This window comes from Prosopis cineraria, unplaced genomic scaffold (genome assembly GCF_029017545.1).
Source record: "Prosopis cineraria cultivar Desert tree isolate PC_DT_omini unplaced genomic scaffold, ASM2901754v1 PC135, whole genome shotgun sequence".
NCBI lineage: Eukaryota > Viridiplantae > Streptophyta > Magnoliopsida > Fabales > Fabaceae > Prosopis > Prosopis cineraria.
Genome location: NW_026555462.1, coordinates 6,793 through 27,221, shown reverse-complemented (window position 1 = coordinate 27,221; position 20,429 = coordinate 6,793). Strand labels below are relative to the sequence as shown.

Genomic DNA, 20,429 nt, shown 5'->3' with positions numbered 1-20,429 from the left:
TCTTAATTACAATGGTAAAGTAAATTTATTATATTTAAATCTTTCTACCATGATAAACCCTTTTCATCATGGTAGATCATTTGTGAAATATTTTTATTATAGAAATAACTCTTTTTCTACCATGGTAAGAGTTCAAAATTTTTAAAATAATTTATTAAACTATAATTTAAAAAAATAAGTATGAAAAATTTAGGGTGTTACATGTGTTCTGTTAACAAGTCTTCATTTGAAAAAAGATTTGGTATCAAAGTATTACATGTAGATGGTTGACAATATATATTGTTATGATGCTTCTCCTTAATATGGCCATTTTATTAGATTAATTTTATTTTTTTACATTCTACATCCTTCAAGAAGGGAGAGAGAATGATGATTTACAATCATTCTCACCTTCCATTACAATTTTGTGGAATAACTTTAACAAGTGTAACCTTGACAAATTTGATGGTAATCTAAAAACCATTTATGGCAAAAAAAACAAAAGAAGAGTTGATTGCCTTAAAATCATATTTTAAATGTTGAGGTGCATCAATAGTTAGATGGTGCACATTACTGTGGTACTAAAAAAAGGCTAAAAATTGTGTGAGACTACAAGTTCCAAGGTTGAGTATACATTTACTTGGGAGGGTTTACTAAAGAAACTGCTTGAATATTGTTTTCCTTTTACATTGAGGGAAGAAAAAGAGTTTGAGTTGTATGCTTTTTGTCAAGGGAACCTCAATGAGGAAAAGTTTATAACTCATTTTTAAGGAATTGTTTAGATATTCTACTTGTATATGGAACCATAATGATTTTAGATGGAAAGTTGAATACCTACTAGAGAAATTAGAACCAAGATAGAAGGAGTTATTGGCCCCATAAAAATATAATATGTTTGATGAAATGTGTAAGAAATTTCAAGTTATAGCTAGAGAAAGAGAGAGTCAAAGAAACAAAAGAGGTTAAATTCTCACGATAAGCTTCTGTTATGAGTTTTGTTGTGACAATTGACAAGAGGAACTAGTAAGGTTTCAATAGCTCGAGAGGATATGGAAAGAGGAAGGGTCTTTCTTGGAAAGACCAGGCTAAGCCAAAGAATACCCCCTCTAATCTTTTAAAGTTAGAAGAGCTGACCTCTTACTGTGACTAGATAGTGGATTTGAAATTACTAGCAGTAACATTTCTAATCCCTGAAAAGCCAATTAGCTATAGTATAAAAATACTAAAAACTGATTCTAAGCGTTTTGATTTGCTGTAATTAGGAAACCAAAGATAGTGATCGAAGACCCAACAAGTTCAACCATATATTTGGGCTCTCATAGGAAACCATCAACTTTCTAAGTGTGCTTTTAGGTATAACCAAATGCCCCATTTGATACATAATACATTTGGATTTAAGCGCTACATGCTCGTTTATCTAATATTTAAGTTTGCTTGTATAAGCCTTACCTTGGCTTTGGAATGTGTCTACTCTGGCCAATATGTCTGTGAAAATTATTAAGGTATATCTCAACTTAGAAGCTAAATGTAACTAGATTTTCCTACCATTAAGGAATATAAATGTAATTGTGGAGATGAACTAAATGTCAACTAGTGGCATAACCTTAGGTTGCTAGAAAAGATTTTATCACTCTTAATTGTGTTCTTGCATCTCCTGAGAAATCTCAGGATTCTAAATCATTGTTAGTAGCATAAGTAGATAAATATATAAGGAAAAGTTGCTAGGCATGTGTAGTATACTTATCTATATGGATAAAGTAAGATGAAGGATTAGAAATAATAATTTAGGAAAATATTTTCCAAACAAGTATTAGTTATTGGCTATTGTCACATCTCTAGTGTTGGATTGGGACATGAATAGATCATTGAAAAATAGGATGTCACCTTTGAACTTATATGGTAAGAGAGGTAGTAGTTGTAATTGATTAATTCAAGTTTAAATAAGATTGAATCAAAATTCTAATTGGTTAGAATAACTTGTTTGGATTTGAATTGGAATTTAGAAAGTCTAGAGAAACCCTAATCAATAGAAAATTGAAGACGTTAGTGATTTTGAATGAGTTGTTTGGGTCAAAGAGAAGTAAAGGGAAGTTAATTTTTTTTATTTATCATTTAGATTCAAGTATGATGAGGATCGAGGGTAGAACATGAGATTGAGAATCTAATACGATGATTTGGCAAATTGGCCAAAAATGAATAACTCTATGTTGTTAAGGTCTATATAATAAGAGTTGTTATTGTTGTTGTGGCAATAATATTGTGAATTAACTATGCATCATGTTTTTATTCAGGTTTATTTAATCATTATAATAGGATAATTAGGATCAAGTGTTTGTATTTTTATGTTTGAACTATTTGAGTATTTAAATTGTAAGTTATATTTATTACTAGAAGAAAGTTACGATGTTCTAGCAAGAATACATTGTATAAAAATGAGCATCTTGGCCTATGGAAGTGAAGTCCTAGAACCATATTGTGTCGAGAGAAATGATAATTGGTATAAATATATATACACACATCAAATTTTATTATATTAAACTATTGTGTTTAGAGGTCAAAGTGTGTACATGAAAAAACTATTGTAGATAGGAATAATGTCAATACGTGAGTAATACTCTTATAGGTTGAAATGATGCTAGTATGCATGTTGATGATGTTGTAGCTTGAAAAGATGTTGTCATCATATTATAGTCATCATATAGGACAATATAGTTAGCTAGCTATCAAGCTCATTATCTTTCCTTTTTCCCTAGCTGGGACGGGGTTGGATTTTAGGGGATAACATGACACATGTTGAGACTACGTAACAAATAAGGATGATATTTCCATAGATTTTGTTATTGGATTACTAAGGACATTATCAGGTAAGGATGCCATTTGGTGACTGTGGACCGACTTACCAAATCAGCCCACATTTTTTGTCATCAGGTTTACTTATCCATTAGAAAAGTATGCAGAAATATACATTAACAAGATAGTTAGGCTACATAGAATACCCTCCAAGATTATGTTGGATCATAACCTCAAGTTTACATTAAACTTTTGAGGTGCACTGCAAGAGGCTATAAGCACCAGGTTGAGTTTTAGCCCCACTTACTATCTTTAAATTGACAGACAAATAAAGAGGACAATTCAAACTTTAAAGAACATGTTGAGGGCTTACACAATCAAGTTACCCAAAAGTTAGGATAGCCATCTCCCATTAGTTGAATTTGCCTACAATAATAGCTATCATTCTAGTATTAGGATGGCTCCTTATGAGGAATTATATGAGAGAAAGTGAAAATAACCCTTATGTTAGACCGAATTGAGATTCTAGAGTGAATTAGGCTAGTAGCCTATAGAGTCGCCTTACCTCCACAAATTGCGAGCATTCATAATGTGTTTCACATGTCTCAGTTGAAGAAATACAATATCAACCCCCCTTATTTGATTCAACCAAAGGAGGTGGAACTTAGAGAGAATTTGACTTTTATATTTGAACCAGAGCAGATTAAGGATGTTAAGGATAAGCAATTGCACAATAAGACCATCTGACTTGTGAAGGTGATTTGGAAGGGCACAACCTAGGTGATACCACTTGGGAGACTGAAGATAATATTAGGAGGACAATTATCCATATTTATTTGTGTACATACGTAATGTTTAAAGCTATTAACTCTAAAATTTAGGGGACAAAATTGTAAAAAGGAATGGGAGAAATGTAGCATCCTGATTTTTAGGTAATAAATAAATTATGAAATTTAAGTTTTTGTTGAAGATTCAAAATTAGGAATTCTTATTATTTTGAGGTCTATTATAGATAAATTTGTATTTGAAATTATTTAGAGTTTATCACATAATTAGACATTTATTATAGATTAAATTCAGACTTAAAGTCATATAAGAAAGGCTTATTTTAGGCTAATATAATATATAAATATATAAAATAAATAAATATATAGTAAAATAAAATAAGAAGAAAGAAAAGAAACAAATGTGGGGACAAGCCGAAAGGTTATCCTCCACCTTAAAAAAATAATAAAAATATATATAATAATAGTTGTGAGACTCGTGTCCTATTATAAATACCTCCTTCGCTTTTCATTTCTCCACACCTCTCATTGTCTTCTTCCTCTTCCTTTCTTTTTCCTTCATCAGTGTGGCTTTTTTTTTAAGCAAGGTTTTAGCTTTTTAGATAATTTAGATATTTATAATGATTCCTTTTCTCCAAAATTTTTTTATAAATACCTTATACTCATTTAGAACTATCTAACAGTAGTATTGTTTTGATTTATAAAGAAAATTTTTTGATTAAAATTTTCTATAGGATAGTTAATATGAGATTATGATGATTTAAAAATAAATGCTGAGATTGTTGGATATATAATAAATGCAATAAAATATTTTTTTAAGGTTGGAACTTAGATTTGAGAATATTTAAGTTAAATTATAGACTTATATGGTTGAGGTTATGTTGGATATGAGATGTGGGGATAGATTTTTTATTATTAAATATCTATCTGAGTATGAATAAATGTTTCTAAGGCTATGAAATAATAATTTGATGCTTGAGGATAATTTTTTTTTTAATTTATTTTTGGATGAATTTTTGAAAGAAAAAAATATATTAATGAAATTTTAATATTATGATTCATTTAAGACTCAGGTCTAATCTCTTAAGGTATAGGAATTTTAGAAAGAAATTTAAAAAAAATTAAATGAGGCACTAACTTTCAAACTCTTTAAATTAGAATTATTTATTAAATTAATATTTAGTATTATAAAATTAATATTATACATATATTATTAAATGGTTATGCAGATTTTGTTGTCTAAGAGAGTGGTGAAAGAGGTGTTGTACGGAATCACATATTTTTCAAGACATGAGATAATCATTATTAATATGTGGTGGTATATGTGTATGTGATTAATTATGCGTTTGTTTTGTTATTTGAAAAATCTTGATTTTTTGTTAAGAAATATTATATATGCATATTTTTATCTAAAAATAATTGCCAAGTAGGTTAAACTTATATTTATGAATATTTTGTGAATTGACACTACTAAAAACATGAGATAATTATTTGATTGATATAAAAATGTGCCAATGATTTCTATATGGTTGTTATAAATGCATGACTAGTTGAGGTGTATTAAAAATTGTTTTGTAGAGATTTATGTTCAATTGAGTTACCACATGGTGAGCCCTTATTAGACCCAATGAGTGGCATATAACTTAGTCTAACTCACCTTTGACCTGGTGACTTAATATCTAAGCATGACATAAGGAGGGATATAAGGTGTAATCATACTAATTATTCAGATTATTTGAAAATAATTGTTTTATTTGTCCACTTTGCAATCACTTGATTAATTGCCTCATGTGTATTATTACATACTAATATTCAGTTCGGAGACTTTTAAGTCTCATTCTACGTGGTTATAAATTTTTTAAGAGTGAGTTCGGTTAGAGAAATACCTAAGGCGTAATTCGGTGTATGAGATGCCATTTTCTAATTCAGCCTCTTTATTTTTATTAAGATGTATATTATGCCAACTTAGAATGAATATATATATATATATATATTGAGTATGTATATTTTATTTATGAATTATTGCATTTTACATTCTAAGAAAATTTGTCTGTCCTTCTTGACCTTGGGTATTTATGAAGTAAAATTTTGATCAAGTATGCTCATATGTGGTAGTTTTGTTTTATGATGACCAGTGTTTAAAAAAATATATTTAGGCCTAAATCGAGTATTTATAGTAAATTATGGTTTGTGAAGTGTTGCTCGGCTGACATTGGTTTTGCAATTTTAATAGGGGTGTACACTTGAAATATTTAATGACTATTTTTCTTAATTACTGTGGTAAAGTAAATTTATTATATTTAAATCTTTCTACATGATAGACCCTTTTTATCATGGTAAACTATATTTGTGAAATGTTTTTATTATAGGAATAATTCTTTTCTATCATGTTAAGAGTTCAAAATTTTTAAAATAGTTTATTAAACTATAATTTGTGAAAAATAAGTATGAAAAATTTAGAATGTTATATGTATTCTATTAACAAGTCCTCATTCAATAAAAAAAAATCTTATTTCTACTTTAATAACAATCAAATCTCTTATTAACAATTTAAAAAAAAAATAACTTGGTGGTGAAGAATAACAAGTGTTATGATTTGGTGAATAGTTTTCATTTAAAAAAAAACAAGTCCCATTTGCATTTTAATAACAATCAATTCTCCTATTGATAATTTCAAAAAATTAACTTGTAGAATAATATTAAAATTATTCCATTCTGCAAAGTAATTTATTATATTAAGTGGTCATTGATTGTGATTTTCTTAGAATAACACTAAGGGAAACAGTAAGAAAGAAGCAAAAGCTACATTATAAAACTGCATATACACACCTTTCAAAGTGAATGAGAGGCGATGTTGTGGTTGTCCTTCTTAGCTTAAGGTTTGAGAAAGCAAGTTCAGTTCTGTGATTGAGAAGAAATAGAGAGATTAGTTATGCAATTCATACCTTTCATTATTCCACATCTAAAAAGTTGTCACTATCAAGAAACAGATTCTACCCTGCAACATTATTGATTCTTCTCTCGTAAACAATATATAATGAAAAGACTTCCAAAATTTATGAGGAAATTGCTCTCTCCCTTTTTTTTTTGTAGATTTTATACCCGATTAATCACAATGAAAAAAACAAACTCTCTTCAAACAAGACACCAGCTATAAAAAAAAAAAAAACTTTGAAGTTTTTTTTTTTTTGCTTTTTCTGGTTTTTAAGATTTTTATAGGAATATGATTGACAATAAAACAACAAAGCTGATGCAGGAAAATGACTTTTTTCTTTTTTTGAAAAGTTGCTCGTGTGTGGAAAAAAACAAACAAGTTTAAACTTGAAAATTGGGAACAAGGAGTGAACAAATATGGCAGACACGAGAACTTGAATTCAAAACTTCTCAGTAAATGAATGTAATTGATTTGGAATGATTTCTTTTAAGAATGCTAACAAGTTTAAGAAATAGGAAGTAATGAATATTGAGATCTCCAACAACAAGATGCAAACAATGCCAAGTAATTAATGTAAAGAATTTTTTTTTCCTTTTTGAGATTTTTATGCAATATTGATAACAAAGAAAAGCGGCAGACTTTGTCTATGCAGAAGATGAGCAGCAGCAAGAAAAAATGTTCAAACAAGTTTTTTTTTTCTTTTTTTTTAGATTTTTATGAACATGTGATTGACAAAAAGCAAATATAGTGCAGAAAACTGTCAACTTTTTTTTTTTTGAAACGTAGAAACAAGGAAACAAGTTTGACCTGTTGGGAACAAGGAAAGTGAAGAGAGATGGAGTAGACACAAGTTCTTGGACGAATGAACAAGTGTTTGATTTGGAATGATTTCTTTCTGAAACTCGAAAGGAGGAAACAGAAGAAGAAATTTGAAGAACATAGATTGCTCAAGGTTGAAGAAGAAATGGGAAGCAATGAATATCAAATCTGAATATGTAAACAAAGGCATGTAAGATGTGTTAAAAAAAGATTACAATATAAAGAAAGACTCAAGCTTGCCTGCACATAAAGAAAAGACCTTGGAAATTAATTTGAGGACTCAACCTTACACCTTCGCGGCTGGAAAAGAAACCTTGTACCTTGCCTTTCGTCTGGTCCTACAAATTATTCTCTGTTTGGGGGACCTCAAGTACAAGGATGAAATTTGAAAAACTAAATAAATAAAAAACGACGTCAATAAATAATAAATAAACAATGAGCTCATTAGTTGATACTATAATATATGATTCAAATCACTTGATTAGTCAAGTTTTTAATTTCATGTAGCTCACATGAGAGTATGAGACGCAATTAATAACGTCATTATTCTTAACTTGTACAGAGTGTGGCTTACAAAATTTTATGTGTGTGTGTGTTTCCTTATGGTACTATAGATTAGTAACTTTTTATGAAAGAGTTAAATAGTAATTGACTTCTAATTTGTATATTCAGAAGCTCTGAGATTTTAAACTTATTTTTTTGAACAATATTCTCCTTTCGTGTAATTTTTTTTGTCATTTTCTAAATTTTTAAATCTGTTTCTATATTTTTATTGGTCTTGTATAAAATGACAGAATATTATTATTATTTTTTAATTCGAATCAACAAATACACATGCGGACGTTCCAAAACATTTATCCACAATTTGTAAATGGTATGTATGCCTCCTGAAACTTTGTATCTGTTGTAGAAACATAGGAAGAAAAAAAAATCTTAGTATTTTATATTTTATGTTGAAATTCGAAAGACAGAGTGTGCTAAAGTTTGAGGCTTTAGAAGCAATGAATATTAGATCTCCTGCAACATGAAAGTACAAATTATTCGGTGAGATAAAATCATAATAAAGACTTCAGATTGCTTACACATAAAGAAAAGCACCTTGGAAATTATTTTTGGAGACTCAAAACTATATTCGCAGCTGTCTGGTCCTCCAAATTTTTCTTGTGTAACTTTTTATTTAGAGAACGCTTAGAACGCTTTTGTGTAATTTAAACTAGACATAAACTTAAGGCCCAAAAAAAACTGAACATAAACTAAACTCTAACTCCCATGCACCAGCATGAAATTTTAAGAAAAACATTAAATAATAAATTAATAATAAAATTATAAAATAACAATGCTCCCCACTTACTTAGTTTGCGGCATTGATTAGTCAAGTAATTCTTTTTTTTTTTTTTTTGCATTCCTTGGAGTACAATTCCTAATCTATGAAGAATGTAACTTAAAGATACGCATATTCATATAAATAATTGGACTATGAGCATGTATTTTGTATGGAAATCAAAACAAGACACATTGTTCATTGCTTATGAAAACTGGAAAGTTTTACTTTTTGTAGATTTTATTAAATATGTATGAACCAATAAACCAATAATGACCTTATTTATTAGCAAGATGGAAATATAAAAAAAGATGACCTGAAAGATCCAAACAAGCATTTATCTCATTAAATCGGGTGGAACATATGAATTACAGGAAACCCCACCAAATTCTAGGAAAATCTATAACGGTAATCGTAACAGTGCTAGTAAATAAGAGTAGTAGTAGTAGCATTATCAACAATAATGCTAGCAGCAGCAAGCTTTACAAAGGTCGCCAACTATAAATCAGGGTCCAACCAGCCAATGAGTCAACAAGAACCGTTGTGCTAGCAAAAAGAATAAGAAAGAACCATTGTTCTACTTTGTATGGGGGTTTTCTAGCAATTTTTCAAAAACTATTTAACATTGATATTCATATTATCATCCCCTAACAATTTTTTTAATCCACAAATCACATTTTCGTTTCATTCTTTTTTTCCCAAAATATAGAAAGTATGTGAAAGAAGTAACATTAATAACAGGGAAAAGAACATTCAATAAAGAACATTTAACAATCAGTCATGAAAAATCCAAGGATGATAGGGAAAATCTTTTTTTTTTTTTTTAACCGCCAGGATGATAGGGAAAATCGAAAGTACCCCAAAAAAAAAAACTAATCATATGAACTCTCAACGTGATATTAATTAACAGGTGCTCGCAAACCCTGAAACATATAAGCACATGTCAAAGAGAGTAATAGACTAATCTGTGACAATCCTTTGACATCGTAATTCATAAATCAATCAACAAATTCCCAAAGGAAGCAGATATAAATATAAGCGACGTTCGCCCATTCTGCTAACATTAGCATTTTGCCGATCATCTTGCATGACCAATAAAGCCCAACAACTGTAATATTCCAGCCAGCACCTTTCTTGGCTTAATGCTACTACGTGACCAGTCTCAGAAAAGCTTAGCGTTGGAATGAGATAGAGTAGGAACCAGTGTTCGGATCTTTAACAGCTTTGAAGTTGTCAACACTCATCCCAAAGCGGCCCAGCAAAGAATTTCCCATATCTTTCAGTTTAGCTGCCCCAAAAGAAAATAGTGTTAACAAAGGTTACCGAAGCATACATTCAGAATCACGTAATGCTGAAATAAATGCCGGGTAGCTTAGATTAGTTTAATTATATACTGGTCATTAAATACAACAGATGAGAGGCCTGTTATCTAACTTTCTGGTAATCAATGTAGTGCTGTCAGTTTGTAAAAGGGGGGCAAATAGATAAGAGGCCATCATATTTATCTAAAGTAAATCCCAAAGTGGCCAACAGAACAAATTATTTAATTGTTTTAAGGATGTCCAACACCTATTAAACCAGACCAGCATAAAGTTGCTCCCTCGAGATTTGCAATCAACAAAGGTTAACAGAGTGTCCATTGCAAAGAACACAGACAAAAGAGACATCCTGAGCGTTCATTAAAGAGCATGACTCCTTGATGAAATTCAAGTGCTAGAGTTAGCTGAGTTACATGGTTGATCCATAAATTGCATAATGTTTAAAATTAGTCATCAGATTACTTCTCATAATTACCAGTTTACTCCCCAGTGCTTGAAAAGCTTCTCGACAAGAGGCAACCACAGATCCCATTGTTAAAACAATTATATCATCAAAGGTCTGATTTCTTTTTTTCTCTTTTTCCTTTTTCCATATCTTTTCATCTATATGTTGTAACATTTTCACAATACACATTGGAACTATAGATATCATGCCATGTCAGTTTGAAGGGAAGGAGAAAGAAAGAGGACAGAATGAAGCAAGTCCTATTGGAGAATAAATTACAAAGTTCAACAATACAATAAGAACAGATATAATAAAATAAAAAGCTTCCCATCCACGCAGATTATAAACATGAAAGGAAAAGTGGAAAGAAGAATTACCGATCATTTCTTCCTTCATCTTTTCCCGCTTTTCTGCTGCCAGGGGTTCCAATCTCAGAATGGTTTTCCTAGCTTGATCATTTGAGGGATCAATTTCTAAAATCTTTTTCATATCTGCCAATTTGAAGAGTAATTGTGAAAGGAAAAGAGTTAGATCAAGTCCAACAAACAATAAAAACTGTACATTCTCCCATTACTGTGTAAATTGCATACTAATACAATGTGAGCTAAGACATATATTAAGGACTATACCACACCAGTAGCCTTCTAGCCTAGTGGCCCATAAGCTCCCCTATAAGTGGGAAGTCACAGATTCAATTCCACTTATAACTTCAGGCTACCGCTCTTGTTCCAAATTTTAAAAAAAAAAAAAGGACTGTACCACAATATTCAGTATGATCAAACAAAAAATTTCAACTCACCAGCAATGGCCTCTTCAAATGCTCAAGCTTTTCATGCGCCTCCCCCCTTCTCACCAGAGCTTTCAGATATGCAGGATTGAGTTCCAATGCCTTAGTGCACTCTTTGATTGTGTCCTCATATTTCCCCTGAGGCAATTAATTAAAATCCTTAAATGAGAAATTAAAAGGAAAGTGGTATCAAACTTAAAATTAATTAATTACAAGAATGATACAAAGATATCACACTTAAAACGACCATGGTTGTTGAGGCTGCCCTTCTAACCAACACAAGTGATTTAGTCTCCACTTCCATTGTCTGAATATAAGTTATACAGACCACTTTAAAAAAATGGATTAGATTTCACTCCGGCTGATCCCATTAAGTAATACTCCCTCCAGTCCATAATACAAGACACTAATTCACACTTACGGAAAATGCTAGTTGAAGCCTTAATTTCCTAAAAATGTCCACAATTTTTCATATATAACCTTTTAAGAGTTCTCATTAACATGTGTCTTTAAATATGGAGCATTCAAAGACAAGGAATAAAAAATAACAAGGGTATAAATGGAAAAACAAACATAAAATTTACCCAATGACCTATATAATGGACCAAGAGGTGCTTCTAAAAAGCAACTTATATTGTGGTCTAAAAGGAGCAACCATCTAATTTCCATGCAACATATAATAATTTTTAAGACTGTTCCCCTTGGATACACAGTCACAGAGGGGCTCTCAGAATTGCAGCTTCAATCACGTTCTCTTTCCACTTGTTTTCTGCATTTTCATTTTGAACTTTATATTCTTTGGAGGATACCGAATCCTCTGCATTGTATCTTCCTTGGTCCGTAATTAATTCTTCTTTTATGTAAAACAAATTAAGATTAATTAATTCCAAGGTTAAATTCTCACAAAGCAGTCAATTTTCAATAAAACCTCATTCAATTAATCCTAAAGCAACAAAAAAATCCTCATCAAAAATATAAACTGGGCAAATAATACTTAATACCTACTTCTGAACCAGTAACAAACAGATTACAGATCTAGATAAGCATGGGAGTAATACCAACTTTGAACATCAATCCATAGTTTAGAAGTTATTTCTTTTACTTAGCAAGATCAATAAAAAAAGATACAACATTATTAGGTATAAGCTGTCCAGCTGATCGAGAGTACTTCATTTATTTAACCTGCGTGAAAGAGAAAAATAAAAGAATGTGCTCATGACTGCAATTATTTGAAAAGATAAAAGAAGCACATACCAATTTCATAAAGCATACAGCACGATTTGAATGGCATATTGAGCGAATTTCTACAGATGAAGGCATATCTGGAGCCATTTGTAAAGCAAATTCATACTTTGATAGTGCCTCCTCAAATTGACCATCCCCGAATAGCTCATTTCCTTCTAATTTTGCATCATTCGCTTGAGCCAATGCTTTCTGCTAGAGAAAGTAATAAAACTCAGTTAGCCATTTCCTCTTATTCAAAGAAAAACTTTTGTGATAAATAAATAAAGAGGGAGTTAATTAAGAGGTAACTAGTAGTTAGGATTAGTTAGTTAATTAAGGTCAAGGGTATTAGGCTATAACTAGACGGGTTGGGTTAGGTTGTAATTAGGCTTTTGGAACGATGAAGATTTGAGTGTTCAGTTTCCTTGCTCCCCCACCACGCCGGTTCATTTGTTCTATCTATCCCTCCCTCCTTCTGTTTCCTTCTCTTTCCCTTCTTCTATATCTCCGACCATTCTTATACAACAAAAAACATTTTTCTATCTGTCCAAACCATATTTTTGAATCATCACCAATATAATACCAGAAAATAAATGGTGGCTTACATAGTCAGCCATTAAATTCAAATGCACTGTGCCCATCAGCTTTGATTAATTAATTCGGTTGTTATTTTCGAAATTGGCATTTACAAAAGACCAAGCTTAAACAATACCGTTTCCATAGAACAAATTTAGCAGCTTTAGAATCCCAACACTTCACTCTTCATCATTTATTAGTTCATAACATGTAAGTTGCCGCTCGAACAACAAATTAGTAAAGGTCAAGGATGATGTTAATTGTTAAACACTTAAGGCAGTAATAGTTATGGACAAGCCCAAGAACTTCCATCATCACATGATTCCAGATTGGCACTAGCAGTATGATATTCAAATGCTTCCTAGATTTAATAGCCTTGGTAATTTTAGATTATGTCATTTATATGGGTATGTCCTGAAATACTAACTCTGCAATGTTTTCGCCCTCACGAATGGTTTAAAGGACATCACACAATTAACAACGTGACCACCACGGTAATCAGTGATGACCAAAAACAAATTTTTTTTCGGTCGAAGACGACCAAAAATTTAAACCACTCACGAAAAAGGAAATTTTCAAAAACGCAATTAAGGAAACACTCAGAACCGCCAAACACAACCTGTTTCAATTCCTCATCGTGTGATGCCTCTTCGGAAGAATCAGTTCCCGGAGGAATCCCCAGCTCCTGATGTTGATGTTGTTGTTCCCGTTCCTCCACTCGCCGCCGCCGAGTTCAGTGTCGCTGGCGGTTTCAAAGCCATCGGAAGCTTCTTTACTGTCATCGACATTGGAGGAGGCTGACGATTTTGCAGTTTCCGCAGATTCAGACAGATTCACAACTCTCTCTTCAGTCCCAACCTCTTCCTGTTGGATCAAGACCATTTCGCAGTCTAGGGATTTTTATTTCGATGATTGAAAATAAATAGAAAGCGATTTTCAGAGCAACAAAATTCGCACGTAACCCTCCTCACAAATTTATAGTCCAGACGATTACAATAATCAGCTTCTCCTTCCAGAACCGTCTGTATGTTCCCTTGCTAATAAGGCAAAGCCAACCTACAGAATATACGGTCTCCCCTCTTCCTTCTCAACCTGTTTTAATTTATTTTTTTTTTAACTATTAGATTAAAATTTTAAATAATTGAAATTTAATTTTCTTCAAAATATTTCATTTTATTTTATTTTTACTATATTTTTAAATTATTCTTATTAAGTTTTAATAGTTTGAATTTTATTATTTATATTTTTTATAATTTGATATTTTAATAATATTTTATAAGAGATTAAATTTAAACTATTTAAATATTGATTTAATAATTAAAAAGGAAAAAGAATGGAAGAGGATGAGAAGGAATTGGAAAGAATTCACACCAAATGTATACCCATCTCACCAAAATTAAAAAATAATTTTTTATTTAATAAAATATAAAGATGTGAAATTAGAATTTTTGTTTTTAATCTCAAATATTGTTTTTTTGGCCTAAATAATCTCAAATATGAGACACATGATGTCATATGGTCTTAATGTATATAAAATCATATACATTGCATTCCAATTTTTTAGCTTTTTTTTTTTATTTAACTACTCAATAAATAAATTGCTAGGGTGCGTTTCACTACATCTTCAACTGCAAGAAAAATACTGGTTGAAGTTGAACTCACTTGAAAATAAAAAAGTTACTGGTTGAATCTTAAGAATCCTATAATATTAAAATAAAATTAAGTATTCAAACTATATTTAAAAATAATAATCAATGGGATTGGAACTAGCGAAAAAAAATAAGTTCCTTAAAATGTAGTGAACCAAAATTTGAATATTTTTAAAAAAAATGTATACATTTAATATCTAACTGTATATCAAACAAGATTGTGTCTAATAAAAAAATACTATGCTCCATAAAAGAAAATAATAGTGTTAGCCCCTTGCAAAATGGTTAAAATTTAAGCTTTTTTATCTCAGATAGGAGGCACATGATTTCATGATCTAAGTAAATAAAATAATAAACATGGCATTTCAATCTTCTTCTCCTTCTTCTTCTTTTTGTGGTGACGAGCATTTTAAGATTTTCTTAAAACAAAAATTTTCCAATTGTGACAAATAAATTGCTTGGACATAGCCAATGTATCTTAAACTACAAACAAAAACTAGAGTGGTCGTGAATTATTAACATTTATGATTTTGAAAGCTAGAATTGTTTTAACATATAATTTCCTTTTTGTGAAACATAACATGAAATAAAGATAATATAACATTATGACCCTAGACTAAAATAAGGTTAATTAATTCTTTTTTAACTTATAAGGAATTTGAGATTTTTTTCCTTTAAATATGGGATTTAAGGATTGAACCACATTATGGGCCCATTTGTTTTAGCTTATTTCAAGAAAAAACTACTTACTTTTTGGAAAAAAAAAAACTACTCTGTGAGTTTTTAACATGGTATTGAAACCCGAATCGGACCGGCCAGGTCAACCCAGAAATCGATGACTCGGTCCCTTGTCCGATCTGGGTTTACTTCTAAACCAGTGACGAAATAAACCGTTGTAACCGGTCAAGCCGGGTTCAACCCGGTATAACCCGGTGGGTTGACTGGGTTAATCGGGTTATTTTTTTTGAGAATTTTTTTTTCATTTTTTATTTTTGAAAGTGCTGAATTCAGAAATAAGATAACAAAAAAATTAAAACTAAAGTCAAGAAATAAAAAATTAGAGGTAGAGCATGCTAAGTCCAATTCAGATTTTCAAACAGCATTTAGTTCGACCTTTCATCTGTGTCTCTCCTCTCTCGCCCTAACCTAATCAGCGTCTCTTCTATAACTTAGTCTCCATCTCTTCTTCAGGCTCTAGCTCTATCTCCATCTCTTCTCCAGCTCTATCTCTATCTTTGCTATCTTCATCTCTTCTCCAACTTAGTCTCTGACTCTTCGTCTTTTTTTCAGCTCAATCTCTGTCTCTTCTCCAACTCTATTTTCATCTCTTCTCTAGACTTTTGAGATTGAAGAATTGTAATTGTAATTATAGATATTTAAAATGTTGTATTTTATTACTGTTAGACTTTTGAGTGGTTGGATTTAATTGAATATTTTTATAATTAATGTCTTTTTTATTTAAATTATATTATTTTAATCATGACCGGTTTGCCACCGGTTCAACCTCGGGTTCAACCCTAATTAAACCACTAACCCGTGACCCAGTACCATAATCGATTCAATGATCGGTCCGGTTTTACGTACCTTGGTTTTTAAGATGTTTGTTTAAAATTTAAAAAATAATTAAAATAAGAAAAAGATTTCTGACCTTTTTAAGAAGGTATTTTTAATAACTTTATAATCTAATGTAATAAATGAGAAAGAGTGTTTTGAACAGGCACAATACGCAAAAATATCATAAAATTTAAAATAACATAATAATAAATCAATTTTATAAAAAAATCAATGAATATGTCATAAAATTTAAAAATAACTAACTATATTATAACCAAACATAAAATAATATCTATTTTTTATAAAATATTGACAAAATAAATCTCCTTTTATAAAATCTTTAAATTACTTAAAATTAATTATTTTTTAATCTTAAACAAATGGGCCCTATATATTACTATGAATAATACTCTCTTTAATCTTATTTATAAATCACTTTCATCATGTTTTATCGAAATTAAGAAAAAATTTAAATTCTATTAACTTTATTTTAAAATTTAACAAGTTTTCATCTTTATTTCTAATAATATTCTTAAATTTTATTATTAATATTTTTATTCAAAATATTTAATAATGACAAAAAATGTAAAGAATAACATTAAAAATTGACAAGTACTCTTTAAATAAAACTAATTTTTTTTTCTTTTTATCCTACAAATTGAACCGGGGGGTATGTTTACTATATGTTTCATTAGATCATTCATTGTTGATATTGACTTTGGATATATTGGCAATGATATTTGGTGGATTAATATATTGATTATAATGTATGGGTGTTTTATTGTATAGTGAATTTGGGCCTTGGGGAATATGGTGGGCTTTTTATGACCCATAAAATACAACCAAGATAAAGAAAGAGCAGCAATATGGGCCTCCAATTAATAATAACCTTGGCAATTATCTTGTCATGTTAAAAATCAAGTTAAAATTTTATTCAAAAAAATTTGGACTAGTCTAATAGAAGGTAAAATTTTATCATGAGAATGTTTCTAATTCCATCAGACCAATTCTGTCTGAAATTTTATCTCTAGTGCCAAAAAAATTCAGATTAATATTATCGGCACATATTTGCATTTAGATTAAATTATTCATTACTTTTTTGAACTTTGAATCCCGTATACATAATTTCATTAACTTTTAAAATTTTATAATGAATCTAATTAAACTATTATATTTATGTAGATAAATTTATATGATTAATTTCAATAAAAAATTTATATGATTAATTATATATAACTTAAAGTTTAAAAAATTATTCATATATTAATTAAAGTTTGGGGGCTTAAATGTACATAAAAATAAAGTTTAAGGGGCATGTAATAATAACTAAGGGTTATTTGCATAAACCTGAAAGTTCAAAGAGGTCTATCATTAAGTTTTAAAGATTAAGAGAATTGTTTGTATATAATTCAAAGTTTAGTGGAGTTGTACATAATTTAGCCTTTTATTTATATTGAAATCAATGTGAAAGCCCAATAATAATGTTTTGACAAGTAAAAGTGGGTAAACTTGAGCATAAAAAAAACAAGAAAAAAGTGGGTAAACTTGTTCTCCTCTTTGCTTTTTATCTTTCATTTTAAATTTTTTTTACAGGGACTAAAAAAATGAAATTAATATACTAAAATTTATTTTAATTTTTCTAAGGAGCCCTTATTTTTTTTTTGGGTGAAAATTGTACCCAGTCGTAGACAAGGGTATAATTGAAAAAATAACAATTAATGTTGTCTTGAACTTATAGAGTGACAAATAAATAGAAATACATTTTTTTTCTTGAAAAAGTGACAGATAAAAATGAACAGAGAATATCTTCCAAGCAAGACGTGTTGAACAAAGAGCAGCATCAATTTGTAATCAACATGAATATTGATGGTACTATATGAATACCATCCATTCTCAATGTTTATATCAGCATCAACATGTACATGTTAATTGTATGTTTTATTTTCATTAGTTTCACTTGTTCATAAAAAAAATCAGTAGCAACATAAAAGTATAAAATTTAAAGCAAACCATATTATTCACAAATTGTAAATAGTATTTTCATACTCAGTGTAATGCAATGAAAAACCAACATATTTATTGGTATTTGAATCGATTTTCTTATTATCTTTAGTATGATCTGTTTCTGATCGGATTCAATGAAATTACAAGATTAACAAAAGGATTTTTAATAAGATTATTTGTTCATTGACAATGAAAACTCCAATTTTGAAATTAAATAATTTGTGAATAGGTAATGAGACTTTGATTGAGCAAGTGACTTTTACAATGGTAAATAAGAAAGTTCAATGTTTGGTAATTAATGTTAGTGGAATAACTTCGTGGAACAATAAAAGAAAGAAAGATCTAATTGGCTATTTAAACCTGGTCAAATTAAGCACAAACTTTATATAGTGCCCTAAATCATAAGGATCACCTTGAAAGGAAAATGCTGACACACCCAAGTAATTTAGTGCCAATAGTCAAACCCTAATTCAAGAACGAATTTTTCTTCTAAACACTAATAACCTTGAATGATTTGAAAATAAGATGGAGGGATAATTTTATGCGTAGTAATATACATTTAATAATAAATTATGAAGAAAATATAACTATTAGTTCTTATACTTTTAATTTGTTTTAGTATTAATTCCTATACTTTTTTTTTCATTGCTCTTAGTTACGTTCCTTAAATTTCATCCATTTGCAATGTTAATTTTTATATTTTTAAATATAATCATAAAGAATTAATAGTGGCTAATGTGAATATAAACTATGCTACTTCTTGTGTAGATTTTGTTAAAATTATGATGAGTTGTATAAAAAATATATAAAATGCAAAAATAAATAAAAAAGACATTAAACCAAAATCCTTAAACATGTGATGGACAAAGCTTTAGAAGGAACAAAATGCAACAGTTTATGACAAAACATAGAAAGTTTAATAGCCATTTTGCTGATACAATATCTATCTTATCATAATTTTACCAACATAGTGGCAAAATTGACAAAGTTATATGTGTATATCAGCATGTTTAATTAACTTTGTCAATGATAATAAAAACTAATGTTGCAAAAAGATGAAACTTAAGGAACTAGCAAGGACCAATAAAAAAAATGTATAAGGACTAATACCAAAATATATTAAAAGTATATGACCAATGATTAGATTTTCTTAAATTATATTATTATGACTCAGCACATATGTTCTAAAAATATATATGTATGAAATGAAAACACTCAATGAAGTCAAACGAATAAACTTCTAGCTAGGTAGAGACCCCATGTTCACTCAATTTCTTTTTCTTCAAGTGGGAAGAGTCAGAGTGGAACCGATATGAGAATGGAGGTTAGGTGTAAACAAGCGTGAGAATAAAACGAGACAATGTGTTCGCAAAAGTCATTGTCTAATCTTTGTTCCCAAAAACCAAATAAAATAAAACTAGAAACCCTCTTTAGTGATGTATACGTGTTTCTAAATATTTGACATATTATTTGTTGCGATCTTGTTTTAAATATTCGACATCAATTTCCACTAATATAAGTGAAGTGTACATTTCAGCATTTTGGTGGAAGCATGCCAACACTTTAATTTGGAAGCTTGAAGCTAGGTTTTAGACGAGTGTTGGCTTATACAGACTCTTTTAATTCACTAAGAATGCTTAATTTGAAATAAATAAATGTAACCTCCCAACTATTAGTCTTAACTTTCATAATGCTTCTTCATTTATCTTCCTATATGTTTTTTTTAAAGAAAATCCAACCAATATAATTGAGTTAAATGGAAAGAATCAAAATATTTTTTTAATAGTATGATCTTGATTTCGAGTTTCATAAATTTAAAAATATGACATTTCAAGGGTTCATCCCATTTAGGATTGACGCATCTGAAATCCAAATAATTAATGATATTAATTATATACTAAATAACCATAAAAATGAATTGAATTCTCTTCTCTTTCTTGGAAGAATAATGATTTTTTTAATCAATAAAGACTGCTCAATCCGTCTAAATGCCCTAAACTTTTTCTTATGAAAAATTATTGGGTCGAATGATAATTTGATCTTTAAATTATAATTTCAGGAATTCATGTGATTCTAAATTTATTTTTTAATGTATTTTCATCTTAATATTTAAAATCGTGACAATATCTTCCTTATCGTTAAAATTGAGCAAATATCTGCTACGTTAATAATGTGGGGCCCAAATGTTTCAAACACATGGCAGCATTTTCTTAACGTTAAATGCAAGGTGGATTGTGTTGAT

The 20,429-nt window shown here is 29.6% G+C and overlaps 1 protein-coding gene across 1 annotated transcript; it reads right to left on the bottom strand.

Annotated features, from left to right (window-relative positions):
• Positions 1-9,502: 9,502 nt before the first annotated feature.
• LOC129295530 (uncharacterized) lies at positions 9,503-14,024 on the bottom strand. Its single transcript, XM_054934056.1, is given in 7 exon segments — positions 9,503-9,917; positions 10,771-10,884; positions 11,193-11,210; positions 11,213-11,318; positions 12,435-12,617; positions 13,600-13,617; positions 13,671-14,024. Coding segments are annotated over 7 exon segments (747 nt in total). The 5' UTR covers positions 13,863-14,024; the 3' UTR covers positions 9,503-9,801.
• Between the last annotated feature and the right edge of the window lie 6,405 nt (positions 14,025-20,429).